Source organism: Mustela nigripes, chromosome 14 (genome assembly GCF_022355385.1).
Source record: "Mustela nigripes isolate SB6536 chromosome 14, MUSNIG.SB6536, whole genome shotgun sequence".
Taxonomy (NCBI): domain Eukaryota; kingdom Metazoa; phylum Chordata; class Mammalia; order Carnivora; family Mustelidae; genus Mustela; species Mustela nigripes.
In genome coordinates this window covers 19,163,476-19,189,610 of record NC_081570.1, presented here as the reverse complement: position 1 = coordinate 19,189,610, position 26,135 = coordinate 19,163,476, and the positions used below count along the sequence as shown (strand labels likewise).

Below are 26,135 nucleotides of genomic sequence, written 5' to 3'. Positions count from 1 at the left end.
ATACAGCCCGTGCGTGTGCCTTTGGACGCGGTTCTCACCAGATGTGGGAGTGGGACTTCAGCACTAAGGAACAGGCCTCTCTGATCCCTGCTGATTGCCCGGGATTGGAGGCGGGGTGCACGGGGGAGACGGTCAAGGCACTTCCCCATCTTGCCCCCATTAGTGCCATGATGTCCAACCAGCCTTTGGAATGGGATGGTCCTAGTGTCCTAACTCCAAGGCTCACCAGCTGTGTGAGTCACTTCATCTTTCTGGGCCTCAGTTTCCTCATCTGAAAAATAGGGGCATAATATCCACCTTCTAGGATTATTTTGAGGCTCAAAGGAGATCACGTAAGCACCATATCTAAGGCTTAGCCTGGCCCCCAGAGGGCCTCAGTGCATGGCAAGCTTTTGAACTATGAGACGCTATCCTTTTTCTATATTCTGATTCTACTGTAGACCTAGTCCCCACTCTTGTCCCAAACTCATCTGTCTGTCCTCTCATTTGGGGAGTAGACAGCTGGGGGAGGGAGCAGAGGGGAGGCTGCTGTGTAGACCCACTCCTAAGGTTTCAGAAGCTCAGCCTGCCTATGCGCCCTGGGGAGGGCCCCAGGGTCCAGTCTGAGCGTGGGAGGGGGGAAGGCTACTTCACTCCCTTTCCTGTGCTTCCTTTCTAGGTCCTGGGGTGGCCGGAGCTGCCCTGACCTGGCCCAGGACCTGGGCAGCACCAGCAATGTCAGCCTTAAGGTAAGAGAGAATCCCAAGAGGTGGGAAAGGAGTGGGGTCAGAAGCTCTGGGAGGGGCCGGGCTGGCCCTGAGAACCCTGACTTACAAGTCAGGCACCTGGAGTTCTCTAATCCTCTGCCACTGATTCACTGTGTGACCCTGCGCAGATCACTCCCCACATCAGTTTCTCTATCTGCAAAATGGGGACAATAATGCTGCTCAGAGTTGTGAGAAAGAAAGTCATAGATGTAGAACATCCAGCAAGGGTCTAGATGTTCTGGAAGCCTGAGCTTCCTAATGCTCAGGCCCTTTGGGAAGCCTGGAGGGCCAGTACCTGTACCCAGGAGCCCCCTTTCTACACTCCCTTGTCTCCTCTCTGGCCTCTTTTCCCCAATTCCTGACTTGCAACCCCAGGGGCAAAGCTGGGCTGGTGGTTTAACCTTCTGGGCACAGTTCCCCGTCTTCAGTGGACCTGAGGCATGGCTCGAGCAGTGACAGGGTGCCCTCTCTTTGGAGGAGCAGAAGGCCTCCTAGAGGTGGCTCAGCAGCCGTGTGTCTGTGGTCTAGAATACCATTCGTAATCACTCACATTTAATTGAGTACTCATTAGGTGCTGGTTACTCTGCATGGCTTATCTCATTCAGTCTTCACAGCACTCCCAGGAAGCAGGTACTGTTATTATCATACCCATTTTACACACAGGGACACTGAGATTGTGGCTAGGAAGTAGCTGATCTGTGATTTGAGCCTGGATTGCCTGGCTCCAGGCCCCCACATTAAGTCACGGTGCCCTCCTGTCTCTTGAGGTATTTAGCCCCTGGGGAGCAAGAGGCTGTACCTATTTCTCAAATGAGTAAATTGAGGTATTTGGGATCAAGGGCCCATGCAGAGAGGACTTTTGGTCCCAGACTTGGCTCCTCTGTTGCCAAGTACACAAGCCTGCTCCTGAGAATTCGTGGTTTGGGGAGCAGCGTCCATATGGGCCCGGGATCGCTGGCCCTCTCCCCTCCCTCCCACGGCCAGGCTGGGCCCCAAGGGAAGATAGTAGATGGAAGTTACTCACTTTCGGGGGAACCCTCTTCCCCGACTCCCTTATGGCCCAGGTACATCTCTATGCTCAGGTGCCTCCTCCCGGATGTGCTTAGCAATCTCAGGCTGTGAGGGTCCCAGGGATAGGGGAGGCATCTAAAAGCTCTCTGAAAGCTTGGAGGGGGCAGAGGCTCTAGACACTCATATCGTGCACATGCACGCAGCCTCTGATCCCCAAAGAAGCTGCTGCTAAAGGGCCAGAGGCCTGTGGATGCTTGGGAAGGTGGCAGTTGGCCTGAGAGTAGGGCTGTCACTGAGTGACTTTGGTCAAGTCAGTGTCCTCTCGGGGCCTCACTTCCCTCATAGGCAGAATGGGAGGGCGTGAGTGAAATACTGAGCGGCTTCCCAGAGCTCTGCCCTTTTGTCCAGTTCTCGTGCCGAGGAGGACCGTCCAGCATGTTGAGGGGCGCTGGGAGGGTAAGGAGAAGTGCTGTCACCAGTCGCCTGCCTCTCCTTTCCCTAGGCCCAATCCCACAGCTGCTCAGAATGGGACCTTCGGACAGGGAGCCGTGGTTCCTGGCTTTGGAGGAGACGACACAGCTCAGGGGAGCCCCATCAACCCCTGGGGCGCCTGCAGAGGCCAGCCGTGGGCAGTGCCTCTGACCTGGCCAACTACGCCTCCGTGGGACTGGAGAGCCCCTCATGCCCGGCACTAGCTCCTGGATGTGTGGAGCAAGGGACCCCAGGCTGCACTTGTCTGCAACCTCCGTACCCTACCCCAGGGGTTCCTGTGAGGCCTGAGCCACCCGGCAACCTGGGAAACCTGCTGCCCTGCCCAGCACCCTTCCCCACAGGAGAGGGGGCAAAGGGCGAGCCTGTCACACCTGGGCCAGTCCTGCCCGATCCAGCCCAGACCCTACACAAGTGTCCCTCTGCCAGGAGGACCCGCTACCACATCGCTATCACCCTCCAGGGCCACAGGCGGGCACCTGGGGAGGAGGGTGGAGAGCCTAAACCTGCCCAACCAGCTCTCCACCCCTGCGGCCCTGAGGAATCCAGGGGCTGGCAGGAGCCTCCCCAGGGGCCCCGCCCCATCACGGGGTGCCTGACAGACCAGCCCCAGGAGCCCCGGCTGAGAGCCCCACCGCATCAGGAGGTCACAGCCCAGCAGCAGGAGCACCAGGCCCGCTGGACGCCCGGATCCCCACACGGACGGTGAGTAGACATCAGGCCCCACATGGGGCGATGACGGGAGGGGAAACTGGCCTGGCTGCCCACTTTTGGGTCTCTGCCTGGTGTCTGGGCTTTTCCAAACCAAGGCCCATTCATTTGGCTCCCCAGGCACGAGCTAACTCGGCCATCTTCTGCCCACTCAGCTCTCCCTCCTCTCTCTCCCCTCACCCACAGGCCACCTTGGGGGAACTGTTGCTGCTCTTCCCTGTCTGCCCGAGGAGAGGCAGAGCTTGTCATGGAGGGGTTGGGGAGAGTGACCTTCTCCTCAGTGATACCCCACCACAGACTCAGTCTAGGAATAGGTGCCCAGCCAAAGTGCTGGGTGTCCTGGGACCAGCAGTTTAACCTCTCTGGGCCTTGAGTTGTTGAGTAGATTTGGTAGCTGGAGGTGAGGAAGGAGGAGGTCGTCACAGGACGTGCTTTGAACTCCAGGGATCTGGGCCACCCAAATAGCAGGAATGCTTATCATTAATGCGGCAGTCCCGGCGATAATGACCCCACCTGGCTCTGGGGTGGCGACCTCAGGAACAGGCACAAGGTTCCCAATCCTTGGTGTTTATTTGCATTAAAATGACTCCCCTGGATCTGCCTCATAGGCCCAAAGGGGGAAGGATGGGTCCCCTGAAACTCACTGAGGAGGGGTGATGTCTCGAGGGTCACCAGGAAGGGGCACTGGGGCTCAAATAGGGCTCTGAAAAGTTCCTAATGATGATGGTGGTGGCTGTTATTTATGGCTTTTTTTTTTTAAATTTATTTATTTGGCAGAGAGAGAGATGGGCACAAGCAGGGGGAGTGGCAAGCAGAGGGAGAAGGAGAAGCAGGCTCCCTGCTGACTAGGGACCACCCCCCACCCCCATGCAATACAGGACTTGATCCCAGGACCCCAGGATCACGATATGAGCCAAAGGCAGACACTGAATTGACCAAGCCACCCAGATGCCCCATAGCTTGTTTTCTAAGCTTAATTCTTATTTTTAAAATTTTACTGTTTTAAAAGATTTATTTATCTTAGAGAAAGAGAGAGAGAGAGAGAGCATTCTAGCATAGGAGGGAGGGGGAGAGGGTGAAAGAGAGAGAGACTCTCAAGCAGACTTCCTACTAGGCACAGAGCTTGAGCCCATGACCCTGAGATCATGACCTGAGTCAAAACCAAGAGTCAGACACTTAACCGACTATACCACCTAGATGCCCCGTAAGCATAATTCTTTTAAATCCTCAGAAAGCCCCATGAAGCGGGACTAATCTTTTTGACTGCCTTCACCGCAATAGGGAAACTAAGGCTCAGGGAAATCACATCACTTGCCCAAAGTCAAGTAGAAAGTGAAGGGGTCGGAACTTGAACCTGGGTGCCTGTGCTTTAACCACTGCTTCCACCTGCCTCTCCCAGAGGACTTGCTGGCCTTATGCCGTCCATGCAGGGTTGACTGGTTGCTGTACAGGGTTTTCAGTGATCCCATGGAAGTGGGTTTGGCAGCTTCAGAAGCGCCCAGGCCCCTGAGCAGGAGTCAGGGTAACTCGTCCTGTGGTAAGGGAGGGGGAGAGGTGGGACCCTGGGTGGCCCAGCTCAGGCACCGCAGCTGGGAGAGAAGGACTTGGGAGAGAGGGAAGGTACGCGGAGGAGGCAAGCCTTAGAGAGGAGAAGGAAGAAGCAGCAGGTTTTAGCTGAGGGGACTAGGGCTCTCCCTGCCACTCCCTGGCTATTTTGGGACCAGGTAGCTAATGACAGACTCTGGTTGGAGGCTAGAGAAGCAGGAAGCCGACCTCTGGGGATACCAGACCTCTGTGACCCCTTTCTGGGGGAAGCATTCCCTGGGTCAGGACTGGCAGATGTTGGGGTAGGGGCAGGGAGGTGGGACACAGTCGGGGCGGCATGCGGGGCTGTGTAAGACATATATGCATTCATGGGTGGCTGTGTTGAGTGTAGGCAGATTTCCCGAGCAGGGAGGAGGGCTGTGAGTTGACCGTGTGTATTGTGAACATGGGCACATGTCACTGTGTCTGTGTGTTTCTGTGTGTGTGTGTGTGTGTGTGTGTGTGTCTGATGCGTGTGTCCACTGTGTCTCTGAGTGTGTGTAACGCTGTGTGTCTGACCGTGTCTGTCTGTGTAAGTGTGTAGGTCTGTTTTTGTGCCCGTGGGACCCGGTGGGTCTGTGCTGGTGTCTGTCTGGGTGTCAGTATGTGTCTGTGTGACGCAGCATGCGTTTGTGGGCCTGTGGACTGGTTTGGCCTAGTTTGGGGGTGACTCACAGGTAAGCGGGGAGAACCCAGGACTTGTTCGGTTAGACCAGGCTCTTTCCCACACTCCCCCCGCCCCCTCCTCAGCCTCTCCCTTTCCCGGCCCCACACACCTTGTTTGGAGGTCACAGTCAGCCTGCCAACAGATCCATTTCTGGTCTGGGGCCCTGAAGAAGAGAGGGCTCTGGGGCTGAAGACTTCTGCTAGCCTCGGAGGCATCCTGGGCCATGGGAGTGTGTTGTGTCTTCAGAGCAAGGATGAAAGGGGGCAGCTATGGGCAGGTAGATTCCAGCACAGTTAGAAGAACACTCTAGCAGTCATGACTGTCCAGGGATAGGACAGATGCTGTCAGATGGTGACTTCTGTATCTCCAGAAGTGTGCAAGCAGAAGCCAATGACCACATGTTTATGGAATGAGTGACTGTCCCGGCTGTTGTTCAGGGGCTGGGCTGGCTTGAGAAAGGCGTGGAATTTTGATTGCTGGGAGGTCATTTACAGTATCTGATCTGATGACCAATGGCTTCCTTTGAAGCTGTTCTCTTGTTGCTTTGCCAAAATCGATGTGGTTCTTGTTTTTACATCCGGTTCTTTGGACCGCAGACTCCTAGAACACCGCCTTTGGGTGAACCAAACCAGGGCCCAGCACATCACCTAACACAATTAGCCCTGAATGAATGAATGAATGAATGAGTCAATCAATCAATCAGTGACTTAGAACCCAGGCTCGGCTACTTAATAGCCTCAGGGGCAGGGAATCTCAGGGAAATCCTAGTTATTATTGCAGAAGTAAAGAGGAAACTCAGTGGGGGGCTCAATGGGAATCCCAACAAGAAGGCCATGGTTCTGTTGGAAGAAAAGGGGCTCCTTAGTGAGGATGGGAGAGGGTCGTGGCCTCAGGCAAAGGGCCCTGATCTAGGGTCTCAGGTGTCTGGCTGTGCCCTGCTCTCGGGAATTCTGGTCTGGGGAAAGGTCTGGGATTCATGTCAGTTCCCTCCCTTCCCCAATATGCCACTCAGACCCTATCATAGCTCCCAAGGTTCCTGGAGTCAAGTCAGGCTTCCCTGGGCCTCAGCCCCTTTCATCTCTGTTCCTCATAAAACCTGAGTCATTGCTAGGGCCACAGAGCAGGATCAAAGTTCTGGGTTCCACTGGCTTCTCAGGCGAGAAGAAGATAGAGATGGGGGAGGGAAGTTGGGGGTAGGGGTGCATTTCTGGTCTTAGCTTCCCTTAAAATGGCCTGGGGGCTGCCTCTTGGGTCCTTGGGATCTGAGAATAGGATTGTCCTGGTCAGCACAGCCTGGAAGTGGGAGTGGGGGCTGGGTGATCCCTCCAGGACTACTGTGACCCCCCTTAAAAGTAAATCTCTAAACCACAGAGCTTGGTTCACCAGATACTTATATTAGGGAGTTTAGTATGGTGGTCAAGTGCTTAGGGTTGGGTTCAAGTCTTGCCTCTGCCACTGTGTGATTCTGGGTAAGTTTCTTAACCTCTCTGAGCCTTCTTTGTCCTCATCTGCAAAATGGGAATGTTTGTTTATAATTGATTCTTTGAGGTATCAAACGCATGGGATTCTTTTAAAGATTCAGAAGGACAATGACTATTAAGCAGTTAGCAAGGTGCCTAGCCCATGAAGCTTGAAGGGGAGAAGTGGCTGTGGCCCAAGGTCATCCAGTTAGTAAATGACAGGGTCAGGGGAAACTTAGCTTTGCCAGAGGCCGTAGCCCATCTTTCCTTTCCTTCCTTTATCATGGCCAGGAACAGGGTCAGAACAGTTGCCTGGTTTTCTAGTTTTTGGTTTCCGGAGGGCTAGATCCAGGGCTCCTTGTGTAGAGTCACAACCCCACCCATATGCTTTTTTGCTCTCTCCCTTCTCTCTCCTTCCAGGCTCAGGCCTCAGCTTCACCCCTTGAAGGACCCTGGCATTGGGGATCATCTGAAAGTGGGGAGATGGTGGGAAAGCTGGGAGTATCATGCCCATTTTACAGATGAAGAAACAAAGGTCCAAAAAGTCCAATGGGTTGCCTGGGGTGACCAAGCCTGAGCTTGGCAGGGGTCGTTACTCTGCACTGCCGAGAGCCACCCTCATCACCCCCTGACCCTGTCTCTCTTCTTCCCGGCACCATCTGCAGGGAGCTGGAGCACAGTGAGCCAAGGACACCTCAAGACAGGTCGCCGGGGCCCAACATGGAGGAGGCAGGTGGGCCCCTGGCTCAGGCTGAGACTCCCGTGGTAAGCACCACTCTGACATGGCGGCGGCCGCCCCCTGCCCACGAAGAAATGAGACACCGTTTTCATAAGGTGTCCCTGGTGTCGGGGGCGCAGACAGAAGCCCCCCGGGAGGAGGTGTTTGAGCACAGCCACTGTCGAGAGGAAGTCAATGGCTTTGTGACACGGGAAGAAACGACTATAAATTACCAGGGACCCCGGGATGGGGCCGGCTCCAAGAGCTGTCAGAGCCACGGGCCCATCTTTTCCAAGAAGTACACACTACTCCCCAAGGAGAAAAGGCGAGTGGGAAGGCTGAAGGAGGCTATAGACCAGGGTGATGGCAGCCCCCCCGAGCCCAGGACTGAGCCACCACACCTGGGAGCCATGGCCAGGAATGAGATTTTGGTGCCCCTGCCTGGGCCCCGTGAACCAAGCCCCCACCCAGGTGTAAGTCTCATCAGTGGGAGCCCCCGGAGCCTCGAAGAGCGTCGGGTGACACGCACCGTGCAGACCACCGTGGTGGTGGGAGGGCACACGGAGCGACGGGTGAACAGCTCTGTGACCGTGGGGCCGGTGCTGTCAGGCGAGGCCCCGCCGAGGGGCCGCAAAGTTGTTCGTACCGTGCGGGCAGTGGTGGTGAGTCCCGAGGCCGAGGGCTCACCCAGCCTCAGCCAAGCCCGGGAGCTGCTAAGTAGCCTTGTGCCTGCTGAGCGTAGCCCCGCCGCCAGCCGGCTTCCCAGGCCCACAGCTGTTGTGCCAAGGAGTCCGGGTCTGGGCAGTGCAGGGGGCGCAGGCTTAGGGCAGCTGCCTGAGACAGGGACAGCAGAGCCAAAGGACAAAGCTGCTCTGGTCCCTGTGGGCATCCCAGAGGATGTCCACCCACCTTGGAACCAGGATGTCCCTGCAGCTCGCCCAGACCAAGACCAGAGCAGAGCCCCTGATGCCAGAGCCCATGAGGTCCCAAGGGATCAGGGAGCCTCCAGGCTCCCCCAGCCCCCTCTCCAGATTTCCCAGGGCCAGGCACTGTCACCTTCCTCTCCTAGACGCCAGACCCCTACCCCCTCCCTGGACCCAGTCTGCCCCTCGGAGCAGCCTGTGGTGCCCACTCACCCCAGGACCCAGCTCACTGTCAAGTCCAGGGGACCCCAGGCACTACACTCTGTGAAAAGGGAAGGGCTCACGGATCCCTCTGCTGTCCCCATCCTGCCCAAGGTGAAGAGCGAGGTGGCTGTTACAGTCCCTGGACAGCCTCTTGCTCCATCCTCTACAAGAAGGAAGGCTGTCCCCAGCTCAGGAGGGCTTTCTGCTCCCTCCTCCCCACTGAATAAGTTTGTTGACGACTCTAAAAATGTCCCTAACTTCTCCCTTACCCAGGAAGAGGTAGCGCAGGGCCTTGGGGTCCATGCCGACCCATCCCTCGCCCAGAAAGAGGTTGTACAGGGTCCTGGTGTTCCTGCTGCCTCACCCCCCAAGCCTGCCCAGGTTGTCCAAGCCCCAGAAGGCAGCCCTCGCACCCAAAAAGAGGTTGTCCACGGTACTAAAGACAGTCTTGCTTCTTCTCTCAGCAAGGACGAGGCTGTTCGAGGCCTGACTGCTTCCTCTTTCCCATCCCCCCAAAAGGATGAGGTTGTTGAGGGCTCCGAGGTGAGTCCCACCTCATCTCCCACCCAGAAAGAGGTTGTCCAGGATCCCAGTGCTTCTGCTACCCCATTTTCCACCCAGAAGGGGATTATCCCGGATGCTGTTGTTCTCCCTGCCCCCTCCTCAGGGGGTGAGGTGTCCCCCAGCACCGAAGCCCCTCCTGCCCTGGTGCTGATGGTAGCAGAGGCCAGCCCGGAGTCCCGGCTTGTCCCTGACTCTACTGAGGGCGAGATGGTCCCAGAGACATCCCTGGAGGAGGTGGCCCTGGCTGCCGACCTAGAGATTTTCCTGGATACGCTGCGGAGCATGGAGCCCCCTGAGATCCTCCGCACTCATCGGCTGCCACGAGCCCCCCGCTCCTCCTACCTGGCCATGTACGCTACGCTGCCCGCCATCGAGGAGGACCAGCCTGGACCATGGGTGCTGGGACCCAGCCTCCAGGAGGCACCCACACTAGAAGGGAAAGAGGAGGAGGAGGAAGAGGAGGAAGAGGAGGAGGAAGAACCAGAGAATCCCTACCTGAGCGATGATGAGAAGCTCCAGCGCAGGCAGGAGAAAGCTGGGCCCAGGCCCTCCTGGGACTCTCGCCCTGTGAGGCCCCCCCAGGTCTCTCGTTCTCCTCTGGAGATGATGAAGAAACATGTAGCAGATGCCAAGGGTGTCCCCTCAGCGCTGGGGCCAGACTGGCCAGCAGGGAGCAGGCCCACTTCCCGTCTCGGAGGCAGCCTTCTCTTCGGTGGGCTGGTGGCTACCCCCCAGGAGGGCCCCGCCTCAGAACCACTGGGTACAAAACTATCTGCCCTGCCGCCCCACGGGACGCCGGGACTCAGGAAAGTGCCAGGACAGCTGCCCCTGCTCTGCAGCGAAAGGTCACCGTTGGAGAAGCCTGCTTGTGCCTGGCCTCCGGAGGGTTGGGTGAGTGAGGCCTTGGATGAGCAAGGTGGTGGGGGCGGGGGGGGGGACAGCTGGACTCACCTGGGGCAGGGTTTGAATGGTATCAGGACCGGAACACTAGGAAGAGAGTCTCGAGAAGCCAGAGCCTTGAGTCTGATGTCTGGTTTAGTGTGATCTTATACAAGCGACATCCTTCTGGGCCTCAGTTTCCCTATTCACACAGCGGAAGGCTTGCACTGTGGAGCTCAAAGGGCTTGGTGGCTCTGATCTCTTGGAAGCTGGGGGAAAGGAGTGATAGGCACCCACACCCCTGGGATGGGGTGATGAGCCCCCTGGAGGTTGGTGACATCCTCTGTGGACCAGTGGAGTGGAGGCCAGTAGGGAACATGTGGGATCCTTGGAATGACAGATTATGGGGAGGCAGTAAGGCGGCCACACCATAAGACTTTTTATCACCTCCCTCCATGCCAGAGCCCAGCATTAAAGACCCAGGGCAAGTTGAACATCAGACCTGGAAAGGTAAGGGGGGAACGCCATGTGGGGGTGGGTGGGGGGAAGGCTGTGGCGGGCAGCAGGGGGCCAGGATCTGGGGATGGGGCCTGAGGATTCCCTCTGTGTCCTTTCTAGATGATCCTCTTCTCAGAGCCTGGCTGCCAAGGCAGCCGCAGGGAGGTGTGGGAAGACATCGCCGACACTTCCGGATGGGCCCACGTGGCCTCCGTAAGGGTAGTTCGAGGCTGGTGAGTGCGGACTGCCAGGACGAGGCAGGGGGCTGCTTGTGGACCTGGGGGATGCCAGGGTGGTGAGATGTGCCTAGGCCAACCTAGCTGAAACCCCTTCAGCCACTCTGCTTTGTGGCTACACCCTCTCCCTGCCGGTGACCCTGGGTCTCTGTGCCCACAGCTGGGTGCTCTACGAAGAGCCTGAGTTCCAGGGCCAGAAGCTGGTCGTGGCTGAAGGAATGGTGGATTTAGGAGCTCCAGAGTCTGTGTGGAGTACTCAAGGCATCGGTTCCCTGAGGCGAGTTGTCCGGGTGAGTGGCTGGGAGTGGACACCAGATGCTGCCCCGTCTTCCCCAGGCCCCAGCCCTTGAGGACGGGGACAGCCTCAGGTGCCTGGAGTTGGAATAGCCAGGAGAGCTCACATGGTTGAGGAGCCTGAAGGGAGCTCACTATGGACTCGCCTGTAGAGTCCTGATCTCAGAGCTCCACCTGGGGAAGAAAGGAGTTCTGGGGTGCTTGACCTGCCTTGGGGAGGCAGGAGGCAGACAGAGGCCAAGTCCCAGCTTGGGAAAGCAGCCTGGGGAAATTGGAGCTGGCTTGAAGGGTCTCGTGAGAGCAACAGAAACGTTGGGAGTGGCTGCAGGAGCCAGCCCCCCTGCCCTGGGCTTGGGATCTCAGGCCCAAGGTCAGATCCAGGGTGCCACGGATGTTTGTTCATTTGCTCACAGATGCTGGTTAATGTCTGCTGTGTACCAGGCACCATGCCAGGCAGCGGGTGGGCGGGGGAGACCTGCTCTCTGCCCTGTCAGACTCATGGTCAAGCTAGGGTATGAGGGTGGGACCTGAGGCAGGAAAGCCATATAATCAGATTAGGGATTCATAAACATCCCTCTGGCTGTGGGGAGGAGAAATCTGGGACTCAGGAAGACCAGGCAGGGCTGTGATTTCCAGGTGAGGGGCACCTCTGAATTTGGAGGGAGAAATGCGTGGTTTGAACAGGCCCAGTCAATATTATAGTTCCATATCTGTAAAGTGGGGGAAAAAACAAAATAATTTTTGTAACACAGATGTACAGACTACCGAAATTAAGCTTGACAAAACTGTCTTGGCCAGTAGGGAGACACAGAAGAGAAAGCCCAACCCTAAAAGCAGGGCCTATCACACTTTTTTTTTTTTTTTTTTTTTTTTTTTAAATTAAAGCATGAGCACCTCCAAGACAGAGCTGTTGCAATCCTCCCAGTAAGAGGGCGAGAGCGGACGAGTCTTAACCAGGGCAGTGGCCCAGCTATGCAAAGGAGGAGATGGTTTTGAAAGCCTCTCCAGAAACACACAAATGTTTGTGGACGATTTATTGTGAGCTTCTCACAATAAACGCATCTTCATGTAGGAGGTTATGAGGTAGAAGAGAAAAAAATGAGAGCTTTGAAGTCGGGCGGACCTGGTTTCATTTCATTCATTCAGCGTGGACTGGGCTCCTCGTGTGTGCCAGGCACGTGGGAGGGGTTGGTTGCAACATTGAACACACACTCCATAGGTCTGTTCTGTGCTCTGCTACGTCCGGGCTGGGTGCCCGCAGGCAGGCCGCCCAACTGCACGGATCCTCACTTTCCTAGCCTGTGAGTGAAGTAAGAGTGCCCGCTGGGAGGGCCAGCTGAGATGGAGTAGGACATGCCCTTTCCATGGTGCCTTGCCCTCAGCAGATGCTTCATAAGCGTTTGCTGAAGGAGCAAGGGAATGAAATGGTCTTAGCGGGAAAGAAACACCCAGAATGCAGAGAGCATCCGCTGCTGCCTGGGATGAGATGCAGGTAGAAGCCAGTGTGGACTAGAGCAGGAATGGTTTACAAAGGAAGAGCCGAAGTTAGACCTCAGGTGACAGCTGTCCATTCCCCTTCTCTCTGGGTTGGATTTTCAGGCTACCCAGAAGCAAGGTGAATGGCATGGCACTTGGCAGGCTCCCACTGGGAACTTTGGTCACAGGTACCAAAGGTTCAGTGCCAAAGAGAGGGCTTTGGTCTCAGGCTTGTCTGGCCAACCTTGCAGAGAACACCCCAGTCACCCTCCTGGCTTCTGTGGAGATGGCCACGGAGGTCTCCCAGAAGCGCCCTGGGACCCTGGCTGGACAGGCTTGGGGAAAGCTGTTAGGGGCGGGGTGGGGGGTCGTCTCTGAGGGGGGCTATTTACATACCCTTTTCCACCTCTGTCTTGCAGGACTACGTTACCCCAGAGATCATCTTGTACTCTGAGGAGGGCCTCCAGGGGGAGCAAGTGAAGCTAATGGATGCCTTGGAGGACTCCCAGGGCCTGGACAGGCCCCTGCAGGTGGCATCCGCCACTGTCTCTGCAGGACTGTGAGTCTGGGCAATTCTGGAATCCCTTCCTTTAACATTCATTGTGCAGCGTGCTGTGGACACAGAGCTGATAGGACACACTCCTTCCCTCGGGCAGTACTTTACTGGAGGGGACAGGCAAGTAAGAAGGCGGTGGTGATCAGAATTCTGGGATGGGGGAGCACAGAAAAGCACCAAACCAGTCTGAAGTCAGAGAAGCCTTCCTGGAGGAAGAGACATCTCAGCTGGGATGAGTGGGCCACAGGAGAATCTTAGCATAAGGGGAGCAGGGCAGGAGGGATTGCCCTTGTTTTGTTCACCACTGTCTCCCTGATGCCTGAAGCAGGGGCTGGCATGGGGTAGATTCCCCTAAATATTTGTTAATTGTGTGGGGAAGAGTATATCTAGCAGAAGGAATAGCACCTGCAAAGGCCCAGAGGCGAGAGAACTAAGCCTCGAAAGTTCAGTCTGGCCCAAGAAAGCAGAAGGTGAGGAGATGTGAGAAGTCAGGAAGGGAGACATAGCAAAGGGCCTCTGTGCAGCTGGACTATATTGTGGGGCTAATAGGGAACTACTGGGGGTCCCTAAGCAGGTATGTGTGCTGGAAAGAACTCTCCAGCTGTGTGAAATTAGCGCCAGGCCAGAGGAAGGGGGCAGATGGAGTGGCTACTGCAAGAGATTATGGAGGACTGAATTATCCTTCCGCATCGTCTTGATGGGGGCTTCTTCCCCCCTCTCAACCTTTCCCCCATCACCAATCTGTGTCCCTGGGTCTCTGGGGTACAGCTGTCTCTCTTCCTCTCCCCCCAGGTGGCTGTTCTACCCCAAGCCCTACTTTGAAGACACTCCCTGCATCCTGGAGCCTGGAGAGTACCTCACCTCAGAGGCCTGGGGTGCCTTGGACCCTACGGTGGGCTCCTTGAAGCCCATGAGACTGGTAAGGAGCAAGTGGTCACAAGTTACCTTGCCCTGCAGGTTGTGGGGAAGAGGCAGGGCCTGGGGGTCTCCTGCTAAGAATGGGATTGAGGAGAGGGGGAATTAGCCCAACAGCTGGGACAGAGGGAAGACAGGGGGTTGGCCATTCTTAGGGATCTCAGGACCAAGTAAATCCTGGGTTACCCGTCCTCCCTCTTCTTCCTCTACCTCTGGTTTGGTGTCTAAGCTCTGTCTCCTCTGCAGGGCTGCCCAAATGTGGAGAAGCCAGGGGAGCCCAAGGTAAGAGTCTGGGCTGCAGGGTCGAAGAGGGCCTTTGGGTGGGGTGTGTGGGATTTGCGGGTGGCTAACACAGCCTGGACCGGAAGACAGGGGAGGAGAGTGCGGGAGAACGGAAGCTGGGTTTGGGAAGGTGGAATCTTACGGGCTCGCTGGAAACTGGCTTTTGATGTAAGAAGCAAGTCAGAGGTCAGAGAAAAGAAACAGGAGTTACCTAAGAGAATGGAGCTCGGTGAGAGTGGGAGGACTTAGCTCTGGGCTAACTAAGGCAGGGCCTCCCTGGCTGGCTGGCTCCCCAGTGCCCTCACACCACCCGCTTTTCCCCAGGTTGTGGTTTACGAAGCCACAGGCTTTCAGGGCCAGAGCTGGGAAGTGAGCAGAGACATCTACAACCTTCAGCAGCCAGAGGACAGCCAGAGCCCCCACCTGGCCTCTGTGGGGTCCCTGCGGGTTCTTGGGGGCTGGTGAGGACTCAGAACCTTTCCTCCTACTTCATCCTCCCCTCTGGCCTCTACAGTGGGGGCTGGGGAATGGCCCCGGCTGCATAGGGGAGGGGGGCAGCTGTCTTACACAGCCATGGGCCTTCCATGACCAAGTCTGTTTGTCCTTCCGCCTTCCCCCAGCTGGGTGGGCTACCAGAAGGCAGGCTTCCGGGGCCACCAGTACCTGCTGGAGGAGGGGGAATATGCTGATTGGTCACACTGGGGAGGCTATGACGAGGCGCTGACCTCCCTGCGGGTCATCCGGACGGTAAGCAAGAACAATTGGGCCATCTCTCTGCCTGTGGCCACAGCCAGATGCCCCCCACCCTTGCCCCCAGTACAGTCTGTTGAAGGAAGAGTTTGTGCCATCTTTCCCAGTTCTCCAGAGCGCCTGGAAGTGTTCCCTGAGGTCTAGCCTCTTGCCTTTCTGCTGTTTTTTTCCCAAGCCATACTGATCGCCTCACTCCAAAATCCCCTGGTGGGCTGCGTCCCCGAGGTCTGGGCACTCCCGGGGGTTTCCGTGGGTGGGCAGGAGAGATCTGACTATCCCTGGGGCCCAGGACTTTGGGGACCCCGCCGTGGTGCTGTTTGAGGCCATGGACTTCGAGGGGCATGGAGTGGAAGTGAGAGAGGCATTGCCGGACGTGGAGCTGGCGCGACACGGCCCCCATACGCAGGCCATCCACGTGCTCAGCGGCGTGTGAGTGACCCGGGCTCCGGGAGCGCGGCGGGCCAGGATCGGGTCCCGCGGAGGAGCCGACCCCGCCCCGCTGACCCGCGCCCCGCCCTCCCTGCAGGTGGGTGGCCTATGAGAAGGTGGGCTTCTCCGGGGAGCAGTACGTGCTGGAGAAGGGCGTGTACCGCAACTGCGACGACTGGGGCACCACCGGCAACAGCGCCCTCGCCTCCCTGCAGCCGGTCCTGCAGGTGCGAGCCAGCCGCGCTGGGCGGGGCCCTGGGGGCGGGGACTTGGGTCTTGGGGAGGAGCCCACTGATGGGGGGCGGGGCTGGAAGGGGTGGGCTTGGAGCGCGGGGCGGGGCCTCTGGAACCGGGGAGCTACCCGAGAGCTGTGAAAAGGGTCGGGAAACTGAAGCTAGAGGCTGGTACCCTCCCTAAGTCTCGAAACTTTGGGCCCTCCTTTAGGTCGGCGAGCACAATCTGCACTTTGTCTCAAAGGTAAGGAGCTGGTGGGGGCCATGTCTCCTCTTCCCATTCTCTCTGTCCCACTGCATCGCCCTCCATTCTCCTCTCTTCGTGTCTCTGCCTGCAGATTCAGCTTTTCTCCGGCCCCGACTTCTTGGGCGACCACATCTCCTTCGAGGATGACCAGGCCTCCCTGCCCGCCTCCTTCCAGGCCCAGTCCTGCCGAGTCCACGGGGGCAGGTGAGGACATGGGGAGAGGGTAGATGTGGGGCCCACTTGCCCAGAGCACTTAACTCAGCTTGGAAATCCAGGCTGTAGGAGGGTCTTTCTGTGAAATGATTTTTCCTCCTCGAGATTAGCTATTCTGTCCCGAATCATTCAATCTTAAAGCAAAATAAAGTTTTGGTGGTTTTTTTTTTTTTTTTTTTTTTTTTTAAGATTTTGTTTATTTATTTGACAGAGAGAGAGGGAGAGTCACCAGAGAGAGGGGGAAGCAGGCTCCCTGCTGACCCGCTGAGCGGAGAGCCTGATGCGGGGCTCAATCCCAGGACCCTGAGATTATGACCTGAGCCAAAGGCAGAGGCTTAACCCACTGAGCCATCCAGGCGCCCCAAAGCAAAATAAAGTTTTAATGGAAAACATAAAACTTGTAGATAGTATAGCATAAAGAACCCCAATCTTGTTTCATCTATCTCTCTGCCTTTTTTTTTTTTTAGTGGAACATTTTAAAATCCCCTGACCCAACATAAAATTGCACAAGCAAATACTTAAATATATATCTCTAAAAAGAAAGGACCTTCCCGGGATGCCTGGGTGGCTCAGTGGGTTAAAGCCTCTGCTCAGCAGGGAGCCTGCTTCCCCCACTCTCTCTCTCTGCCTGCCTCTCTGCCTACTTCTGATCTGTCAAATAAATAAATAAATAAATAAATAAAATCTTAAAAAAAAAAAAAAGGACCTTTCTTGGGACACCTGGGTGGCTCAGAGGGTTAAAGCCTCTGTCTTCAGCTCAGGTCATGATCCCAGGGTCCTGGGATCGAGCCCCACATCAGGCCCCCCACCCCCCTGCCTACTTGTGATCTATGTAAAAAATAAATAAATAAAAAAAATCTTTTCTTAAAAAAAAGGACCCTCCCCAACCCACACAGCTACAATTTATTATCACATCTAATAAAATTAACAGTAGTTTGTTAATATTACCTAATGTCCAGTCCATGTTCAGATTTCTCCCACTGTCTTTAAAAAAATGCCTTTGTGAAATGGGTTTGTTTTTCTCAGGATCCAAACAAGGTCCACACACTGCTTTTGGTCAATTTGATCTTTAATTTATAGTGGTTCTCTCCTTTCTTTTTGTTTTATACCATTTATTTGTTTAAAGAAACCCAATAGGGGGTGCCTGGGTGACTCGGTTGGTTAAGCCACAGACTCTTGGTTTTGGCTCACGTCATGATCTCAGGGTGGTGAGAGAGAGAGCCCCACAAGCCCAGTATCTGGTTCCATGCTGGGGATGGAGCCTACTTGAGATTCTTTCTCTCTCTTCTTCTGCATCCCTCCTTCTCTAAAAAAAAAAAAAAAAGGAAAGAAAGAAAAGATAAGAAAACCAATAATTTGCCCTGTAAGTTTCCCTTCTTCTGAATTTGGCTTATTGCTTCCTTCTGGTGCCTTTTTCCCCTTTGTGTCCCGTATTTCCTATAAACTGGTAGGCCTGGACGCTTGATGAGGGTAAGCATGTTTTGTTCCATTGACAAGAAGACTGTATAGGTGGTACCTTGTACTTACTGCATTATGTCAGGCACATGCCTGGTTGTCCCACTTTTAATGATAATAAGATCTCTACATTGCGGGTACCTAGGTGGCTCAGTGGGTTAAGCCTCTGCCTTCAGCTCAGGTTTTGGTCTCAGCGGGAAGCCTGCTTTCCCTTTTTTCTCTGCCTGCCTCTCTGCCTACTTGTGATCTCTCTCTCTCTCTGTCAAATAAATAAATAAAATCTTTAAAAAAAAATCTTAAAAAAATATCTCTACATTGTAAGATTTGCCATGTAAAAAAAATAAGATTTGCCATTTCTCTCTCATGTAGTGGTTTTATTATCCACTGATGATAATTGCCTAGACTCACTGTTTCTTTAGAGGTCACAAAATGATGATTTTAAGATTTTTGGTATTCCTTCTACATGTGTTCGCTGGAATACATCTATAAAGAGCATTCCCCTTTCAACTATTTGTTTACCCAAAATAGTTTATACAAAAAAGGCAGTTTGATCCTTTGCCAAGGATCAATTTCTCTTGACCAATTTTCAGAATAATTTCTGGATTGGTGCCCTAGCAACCTCCAGAGCTGACTAGGGAAATATTTTTTTTAAAGTATTGTTATGAACTCATGGATTTATATGTAATTGAAATGCCTCCATCCACTGGAGTAACTAATTCTCTTGTGTGCCCTAATCATTCTGTCTTTGGCAGTTGGGAGCCCCTTCAAATTGTCTGCTTTTGATATGACTCCAGCAGTTTTTTTTATAACTTCCTTGTTTTTCTGGTACAATAAGATGCTCCAGGATAATTTTGTACATTTCTGCCTTAAACTTGAAATCAGTTATCTACCAAGGGATTCCAATTCCAGTGGTATTTATATGGAACCCAATAATACGAATATTACTACTAACTGTGAAAAGCATTGAATGCTGTTTGAGGTTTCTCTGTGGTTCTTTTTGTCCTCAGGACATTCACCAACATCCCACTTCAAAATATCGTTGTTAAGACATTTCAAATAATACTTCTCGTGTGTGTGGTTATGCCACCAACCATACTGGTATACGCTCAGGTTCCTTAATTTAATTTATTTAAATTTTTGGAATACTTTACATTTTTACCTATTTTTTTTAATTAAATAAAAAATTACAGTGTCCCTGTCTTAGCTTGGGCTGCTACAACAAAATATCATATTCTGGAAGACTTAAATAACGAGAATTTATTTTCTCACAGTTCTGGAGACGGGGAAGTGGGAGGTCAAGGTGCAGGCCCATTCTCAGCTCTTTGGGGAGGGCTCACTTCCTAGCTAGCAAAGAGCTGATTTGTTCCTATGTTCCCATGTGGTGGAGAAAGTGCTCCTGTGTCTTCCTTTCCTTTTTTTTTTAAAGATTTTATTTATTTATTTGACAGAGAGAGATCACAAGTAGGCAGAGAGGCAGACAGAGGGAGAGGGGGAAGCAGGCTCCCCACTGAGCGGAGAGCCCGACTCGGGGCTTGATCCCAGGACCCTGAGACCATGACCTGAGCGGAAGGCAGAGGCTCAACCCACTGAGCCACCCAGGTGCCCCTCCCCCTATTTTCTTACACAAAAAGATGTATACTCCAACCTGGCGAATATACTAGAGACCACGGAATCGTACACTTGAAAGAACGAATTTTATGCTATGCGGGTTCTATCACAGTTTTTCAAAAGGGAAGCATGCTACAGACACTGTTCTGCCCTTGTTTGTTTTCCCTTAACAGTGTGGAGATCTCTTTATATCCCTTTAAGAGCTCGTCCTCATTCCTTTTCACTGCTCTGTTATTATACTCTACATTCTTAGCGGGCTTTTGTTTTGTTTTATTTTTTGGTGGGCTTTTTCGGGGTGCAGAATAGCAGTTTATTAAGGCATGGGGACAGGACCTGTGGGTAGAGAAAGCTGCTGATCTATATTCTTAGTTTAATTGACTGTCCCCTCTTGATGGGCCTGTGGGCTGCCTCCCCACGGCCACGGCCAACAGCGCTGCACAAAGAATTTTGTGCAGGTGCCATCTCAGGTTTTTAAAGGTTTCAAGATTGCAAGAAATGGGATTGCTGAGTGACTGTACATAGAGCTTTGCTTCGTGTTGCCTGATTTTCCTCCCTAGAGGCCGTGCGATTTTATGCAATCATTTCTGAAGTCTTTTTTTTTTTTTTTTTAAGATTATTTATTTATTTATTTGACAGACAGAGATCACTAGTAGGCAGAGCAGCAGGCAGAGAGAAAGGGAGAAGCAGCCTCCCCTCTGAGCAGAGAGCCTGATGCGGGGCTAGATCCCAGGACACTGAGATCATGACCTGAGCCGAAGGCAAGGGTTTAACCCCCTGAGCCACCCAGGTGCTCCATTATTTCTGAAGTCTTGACTTCAGTCTCTTGCTGCAGGGCCTGAACACCCTTGGCCTCTCATGGGCTTGGGGGCGTGGGGGTCACAATCAAGTCTGCCTCTACTCTGCTGCATATCAGAGGGTCTGGCAGGCCAAGTACAGGATGGGCCAAGCTCAGATACCTACTCACATCCCCCCGTTCTTCCCCTTCCCCAGCTGGATCCTGTTTGATGAGAAGAACTTCGAGGGTGACCAGCACATTCTCTCCGAGGGCGAGTTCCCTACTCTCACGGCCATGGGCTGCCTAGCCTCCACGGTCCTGGGCTCTCTCCAGAAGGTACCCCTGGTGAGTCACCTTGTCTGGGTCCAGGCAGCCCCTGAGGCAGCGGGGGCTGCTGGGTGCCAAGTCTCTTCTCACTGTGGGTGAGGTTGCCAGAGCTTGGAGCCAGTCTTCGTCAGAACTGCCCAGGTTCCCCTGAGCCTCTGGCTTCAAAGGTAGTTTCCCTCACTAGAGATTTATGGAGGGCCCACCGTGACAGGTCCTGGGGACGCTGAAATGAATCAGACCCAACCCTGCCTTCCTGGAACCCACAGCCATACTGACATAAAGAAGATTGCAGAGTGGTGTGTCCAGATCTAGAGGTGGTGTGGGGACAGGAGGGAGCAGCACTCGGGTGGGCTGGGGGCAGGGCCTGGAGCGCAGACTGGGGGTTCTGTGCAGGGAGGCCTACGGAGAGGGAGAGCCGAGGGAGAGCCAGCTCTGCTGTGTGGGGAGGGTGGGGGGGTGGGGACGAGGCAGCAGGGCTGCTGCTCCCGTAGGCAGGAACAAATGATGATGTCCTGGACCAGGGAGGAGGTGGAGGGATGTGGCCCATCCACAGTAAGGAACCGGAGTCTGGAGGATAGGGTGGGCTGGCCGTGCCAGCACCGCGGAAGCTGACCGCGGAGCACAGACTGGCTCCATGCAGCGTTTAACAGGCTTCCCCGGCACTAAGGCATTTAACCCCGTGAGGTTCGTTACTGCCATTATCTCCCTTCTCCAGATGTGCATCTGAGGCACAGGGAGGTCATGCGACTTGCTCCAGGCCACAAAGGTGGTAACAGGCAGAGCCGAGTTCTCCCAGAGGCAGCCCAGCGGCTGAGTCCAAGCTCCGCAAATATACATCGGGTTCTGAAGGTAGACAGATGTGGTTCTGAAGCCCAGCTCTAGGGACTTGAGCAAGAGGTTTAATCTTCTCCGAACTCAGTTTCCCTTCTTCTTTTTTTTTTTTTTAATTATTTATTTATTTGACAGACAGAGATCACAAGTAGGCAGAGAGGCAGACAGAGAGAGAGGAAGGGAAACAGGCCCAGGTCCCAGGACCCTGGGATCATGACCTGAGCTGAAGCAGAGGCTTTAACCCACTGAGCCACCCAGGCACCCCGCTCAGTTTCCCTTCTGTTAAGCAGAGATGATAATATTAGCACCTACCTTAGAGAAATGTCGAAAAGTTGTAAAGAAATCAGGGAAAGCACATAGTGCAGAATCCAGCCAGTGGTTAAGCCCTAAACACGTGAGAATTGCTGTAATTACTACTGTCATCACTGTCCTTAGAAGTGGCATTCACTGGCACTGGGATGAGATTTGAGGGGGCGGTGGGGTTCCAGTCTGGCACCTGCTGCATCTGAGAGTCTGCGGGACACCCTGCCGCCAGTGTCCGGGAGTCCAGGGCCCTGTGGGGCGGAGCTCGGGAGGGAAGACGGCCTGAAATGCGGATCTGAGAATTGGAGTATCTGGAATTGGGGGCCAAGGCAGGGGCCGGGGCTCTCTCGGCCTCAGCCCTTCTCCATGCCCCCACCCCCCGGCCCCAGCACTTTTCAGAGCCCTCCATTTTCCTGTATGGACTGGAGTGCTTCGAGGGGAAGGAGATTGAGCTGGGCAGGGAGGTGCGCAGCCTGCAAGCCGAGGGCTTCAACAACCACGTGCTGTCCGTGCGGATCAGCGGGGGCATGTGAGTGTGTTGAGGGGGGCTCAAGGGTGGGGGCTGCCGGGGAGTGAGGGCTGGGTTCCTGGCCTCTTGTCCCTCCCTCTTCCCTTCCACTCCCCACCCCACAGCCAGGAGGGAGGGAGTGGGGTAGTGGGAGGAGGGCCTTGGACCCCCAGCCTGGATCCTCTAGGACCCTCCTTTGTCCTGCAAACCCCAAATCTACTTCCCGGCACCCCCTCCCCACACTTGGGATCCTAATACCAGGCAGAGAAGTCTCAGTGTGAGAGGAAAGGAGGTGGAGAATGTTCTGATATCTGTGCCTCCTCCTCTGTCTGTCTGTCTGTCTGTCTGTCTTCCTCTCTGCATCTCCGGCACCTGTGGGGCCCAGCTGGGTGCTGTGTGAGCACAGTGACTTCCGGGGCCGCCAGTGGTTGGTGGGCAGCTGCGAGATCACCAACTGGCTGACGTACAGCGGGACGCAGAGGGTGGGCTCCCTCTACCCCATCAGGCAGGTCAGTAGCACGTCGGCTCACACGTGCCCGTGCCGCTCTGTCGCGCCATGCCCTTCCCATGTTGCCCAAACTCAGCACTGGGGTACTTCTGTCACAATTTTGCCACATCGTTGTGCCTCTTCAAACATTATCTACTCAGTATTTTTTTCTAAACTGACTCACTTTTTGTTTTCCCTTTATCCTCCTTCTAAGGAGTGATACCCATAAAATCATGGGTGTGATGTGTGTGTTTGTAGGATTTTTCTTTCATTGGCATTATAATAAATGCATTACCGTTAAATTTTTAGCAGTACGTTTATCCACTTAGGACTAAAAATCTCAGGTGCAGAGATTGCTTACAAACAAACAGAAAATCTTAGGAAAGAAATAAAATGGGGATAACACATGTAATGGAGTTGTCTTGAGGACTGAAAATAAATAATGTTTGCAAAGCCCTTAGAAGGGTACTCGTGTGGGTAAGCATTCAGCACCCGTTAGGTGCGGTTCTTCTGTTAGTGCCGTTGCCACAATTCAGGACCCCTGGCTGATCTGTGGCAGAGCCTGGTCTGATGTGTGACAACCAGGTGTCCGCCCCACCATGGCTCTTCAGCCCAGTGTGTGTGTGTGCATGTCCATGTGCCTACCTGCGTCTGTCCTGTTAGCAAACATGGGGTGTGGAGTCGGCTGGGGGGTGGTGGGCTGTGTGTGCATGGCTGTGTGTGTCCGTGTGTTTGTGGCTGCTGCAAACCTCTGCCCAACCACGGGGACCTGGGGCGTCTCTGCCAACATGTCCCCGAGCACGTGGCCGCAGGTGTCTGTGGTCACGGGTGTGCACCTCGGCTGCCCCTCTGATACCCATGTGTGAGAGAAGAAGGGGCTTAGAAGGAGGGGTTCTGGCAGGGAGGAGGGACTAGAGGGCTGGGGATCCTTGCGGCTCCCCAGCTGAGGGTGTCAGGGGCCCAGCTGGGAGCAGCCCTGCTGGTGGGGGGCTCTCACTCTCAGCTTCTCTGCACCCCCCCCCCCAGCGCCGGGTTTATTTTCGCCTCTGGAATGCTGCCCTGAGGGGATTCCTGGCAGTGCCAGACCACGTAGAGGACATGAAGGCGGGCCGTGTGGTGGTCTCCGAGCCTCAAGCGGGAGGCAGCTGCGTCTGGTACTACGAGGATGGGCTACTGAAGAACCAGGTACCAGCTGAGGGGCTGGGAAGGGGACCCTAGAGCCCCAGGCCCTCGAAGGCTCCTTGTGTGGGGAAGTCCCAGCCGGTGGGGACCTGCCATCGGGCCAGAAAGACAGAGACACACACACCTGCCAGGACCCTGGGGAGGGGGAGACAGCAGGCTCTGCTCCCCTGGGCTGTTTGGGCTCTTCTCTGAGCCTCCCTTCCCCATCTGCAAAACAAGAGTGTAGAACCAGACACTTCTAAGGGAACTCCCAGCTCTGATATCCTGGGACAGAACTTGGATCCTATTAATAAAGATAGATTCACTCCGCAAACATTTCCTGAGCACCTACTATGAGCTAGGGGCCCGGAATAGAAATGACTCCTGCCTTCCAGAACTGACATCGTAGTGGGGAGAGACCGAAACCATTTAAATGAGTAAAACATCTCCATACGTTGGGGGGCAAGAGGTGCACTAGGGGAAAAAGAAATGAAAGGGGGCTGGGAAGTGGCTGTAGCTCCGACAAGAGAGGGCCTTTCTAAGAAGGCAGCATGTGAGGGAGGCTGCCATGTCGGTGTCCGCAGGAAGCGCTCTCCTGGCAGAGGAAACAGCAGCAGCAAGGCCCTGAGGTGGGAACCCGCCCTGCAACAGGACCAGCCAGCTCACATCATGGGAGGGCTAGGGAGGGAAGTAGAAAGGTTATAGGGCTCTGGGTCTTTGTAGGCCACTGAAGGAGTTGCGCCTTTCATTTGAAACAAGAGAGAACCTGTGGCAGGTGCTGTGGTAAGCCCTTCCCACGAATGCCTTGTACGATCCTCAGAGGGCACAATGAGGCAGGTCTTGCCATACTCTCCATTTTATAGATGAGGAAACTAGAGCACAGAGAAGTTAAGTAACAGGCCGAAAGTCACACAGACAATAGTAGGTGAAAGCTTGTCTTATGCCAAGTCTTATGCTTTGGGAGTCAGTCATGAGAGGCTTCCTGGAGGAGCCATTTTTCCAGACCTTTCACGGTTTTTCACATTGAAGGCTTGCAGCAGCCAGCGTGCAGAGATTCCCATCCCCAGGGAACCCAGTGCTCAGAAGGATTAAGAGATTGACCCAGGGTCACAGTCCGTGAGAGCCAGGATTCAAAGCCGAGTGTGTGCTAAGGGTATGGGGTTTGGCGGAGTCACTGATGACCTCCTGGGGCCTCAGGTGGCCCCAACCATGAGCCTGCAGGTGATCGGGCCTCCCAGCACGGGCTCCAAGGCGGTGCTGTGGGCTGAGAGCCGCCTCCCCCGCCAGACGTGGAGCATCAGCGAATCGGGCCACATCTGCAGCCAGATGTTTGAAGGGCGGATCCTAGATGTGAAGGGTAAGGGGGCCGGTATGTGGGAGAAGGCACCTGAGGGGAGCTGTGGCCACTGGGGTCAAAAGAAGCATCTCCCCATATCTCCCTCCTTCTGCCAGGTGGCCGGGGCTACGACCGGGACCACGCGGTGCTGTGGGAGCTGGCCGAGGACCGGGCGTCCCAGATCTGGACCGTCCATGTGCTCTGACCGCCTCCCGTTCCCCAGCCCTGGAGGCTTTCCATGGGATGAAATATTTTTTGTAGATTTTGTTGTTGTTGTTGTAACATAAGCTGTTTTCTAATATGCTCCCAGGTATCTTCATCTTTGTGCACCTTGATATTTGGGGCTGGGGTGAGGATTTGTTCACCTGCCTCCTTTCCCACGTGTGTGCCCTACTTCTTTCCTCCCAGCCCTGGTTCCATGGCTCAGGTGTAAGGCCTCCCTCGGCCACCAGAGGGGGCCCTGGGCCCAGACGAACTGTGAGAGTGTTTACCTGACCTCAGAGATCTCACAGGCTGCTGGAGGGTTGCAACAGGGAGGGTGATACACTCAGCAACAGGATAAGAAGGGAAATAGAGGGGTACACAGGGGAGGGACGGGAACCATTTAAGAGCACAGGGCAGGGTGCTGGGAAGAAGGGATAATCGGCTGGGATGTGGAGGAAGGGCAGGGAACAGCTAGGTTAGGGGGTGGCAGAGGAAGAGTGTTCTGGGATGCAGGTAAGTCAAGACATGAAAACTTGGAAGCTTGGTGTGATGGGGTCGCAGCGGATCAGGCAGGAGAGCTGAATGGGAGACCCACCCCCAGGGACCTTGCCTACCAGCGTTCCTCTTAATTTCCCCCAACTCCAGTCTCAAGGCCCACACTTTTTCTGGCCTCTCAGTTGAAGAAGCCAGGACAAGGGGTCTGGGTTCTTAACCCAGCCTAGAGAAGGCAGGACATCGAAGAGGAGCAGCTCCCTCCATCCCCCAATCTAGCAGGCACTTCTCAGCCCCTTGGCCAAGGTCCTTTAGGAAGAGACAGAGAAGGTCAAGGCCCTTGGGGCTTCTCTGGGGCTCCCTTCCCTCCTCGCAGCTCCCAGGACCAGCACTACAGATCCAGGAGCATAGAAGTGGTTAGAGCAGCTGTGTGTCCTTCCTGCCTTCCCAGCCTGGATTCGGTGGGGAATCAGTGGACGGCCTTCTCTTCATCCTTCTCAGCACCCCTGGTGGACGAGTGTCCAATGTCCAGTGTCCAGTGAGGACAGGAGGGCTGTCTCCCA

General features: G+C 54.7%; 1 protein-coding gene across 5 annotated transcripts; it reads left to right on the top strand.

Annotated features, from left to right (window-relative positions):
• The first annotated feature begins 661 nt into the window (after nucleotides 1-661).
• CRYBG2 (crystallin beta-gamma domain containing 2) lies at nucleotides 662-25,188 on the top strand. 5 transcript variants are annotated; one of them, XM_059376747.1, is made up of 21 exons: nucleotides 662-728; nucleotides 2,260-2,951; nucleotides 7,334-9,968; nucleotides 10,419-10,466; nucleotides 10,575-10,687; nucleotides 10,851-10,980; nucleotides 12,880-13,019; nucleotides 13,809-13,935; nucleotides 14,178-14,213; nucleotides 14,538-14,674; nucleotides 14,834-14,960; nucleotides 15,253-15,392; nucleotides 15,490-15,619; nucleotides 15,837-15,869; nucleotides 15,964-16,076; nucleotides 20,139-20,268; nucleotides 21,774-21,913; nucleotides 22,278-22,401; nucleotides 23,406-23,564; nucleotides 24,738-24,897; nucleotides 24,993-25,188. In XM_059376747.1, the coding sequence occupies exons 3-21, from the start codon at nucleotides 7,389-7,391 to the stop codon at nucleotides 25,079-25,081; spliced, it is 4,656 nt and encodes a 1,551-aa protein (XP_059232730.1). In that variant the 5' UTR covers nucleotides 662-728; nucleotides 2,260-2,951; nucleotides 7,334-7,388; the 3' UTR covers nucleotides 25,082-25,188. The 5 variants fall into 5 exon arrangements, with proteins under 5 accessions (XP_059232730.1, XP_059232733.1, XP_059232734.1 ...); XM_059376748.1 differs by lacking the exons at nucleotides 662-728; nucleotides 2,260-2,951 and adding an exon at nucleotides 7,124-7,203; XM_059376750.1 differs by lacking the exons at nucleotides 22,278-22,401; nucleotides 23,406-23,564; nucleotides 24,738-24,897; nucleotides 24,993-25,188 and having other exon boundaries at nucleotides 15,490-15,615; nucleotides 21,774-21,863.
• Nucleotides 25,189-26,135: the final 947 nt, after the last annotated feature.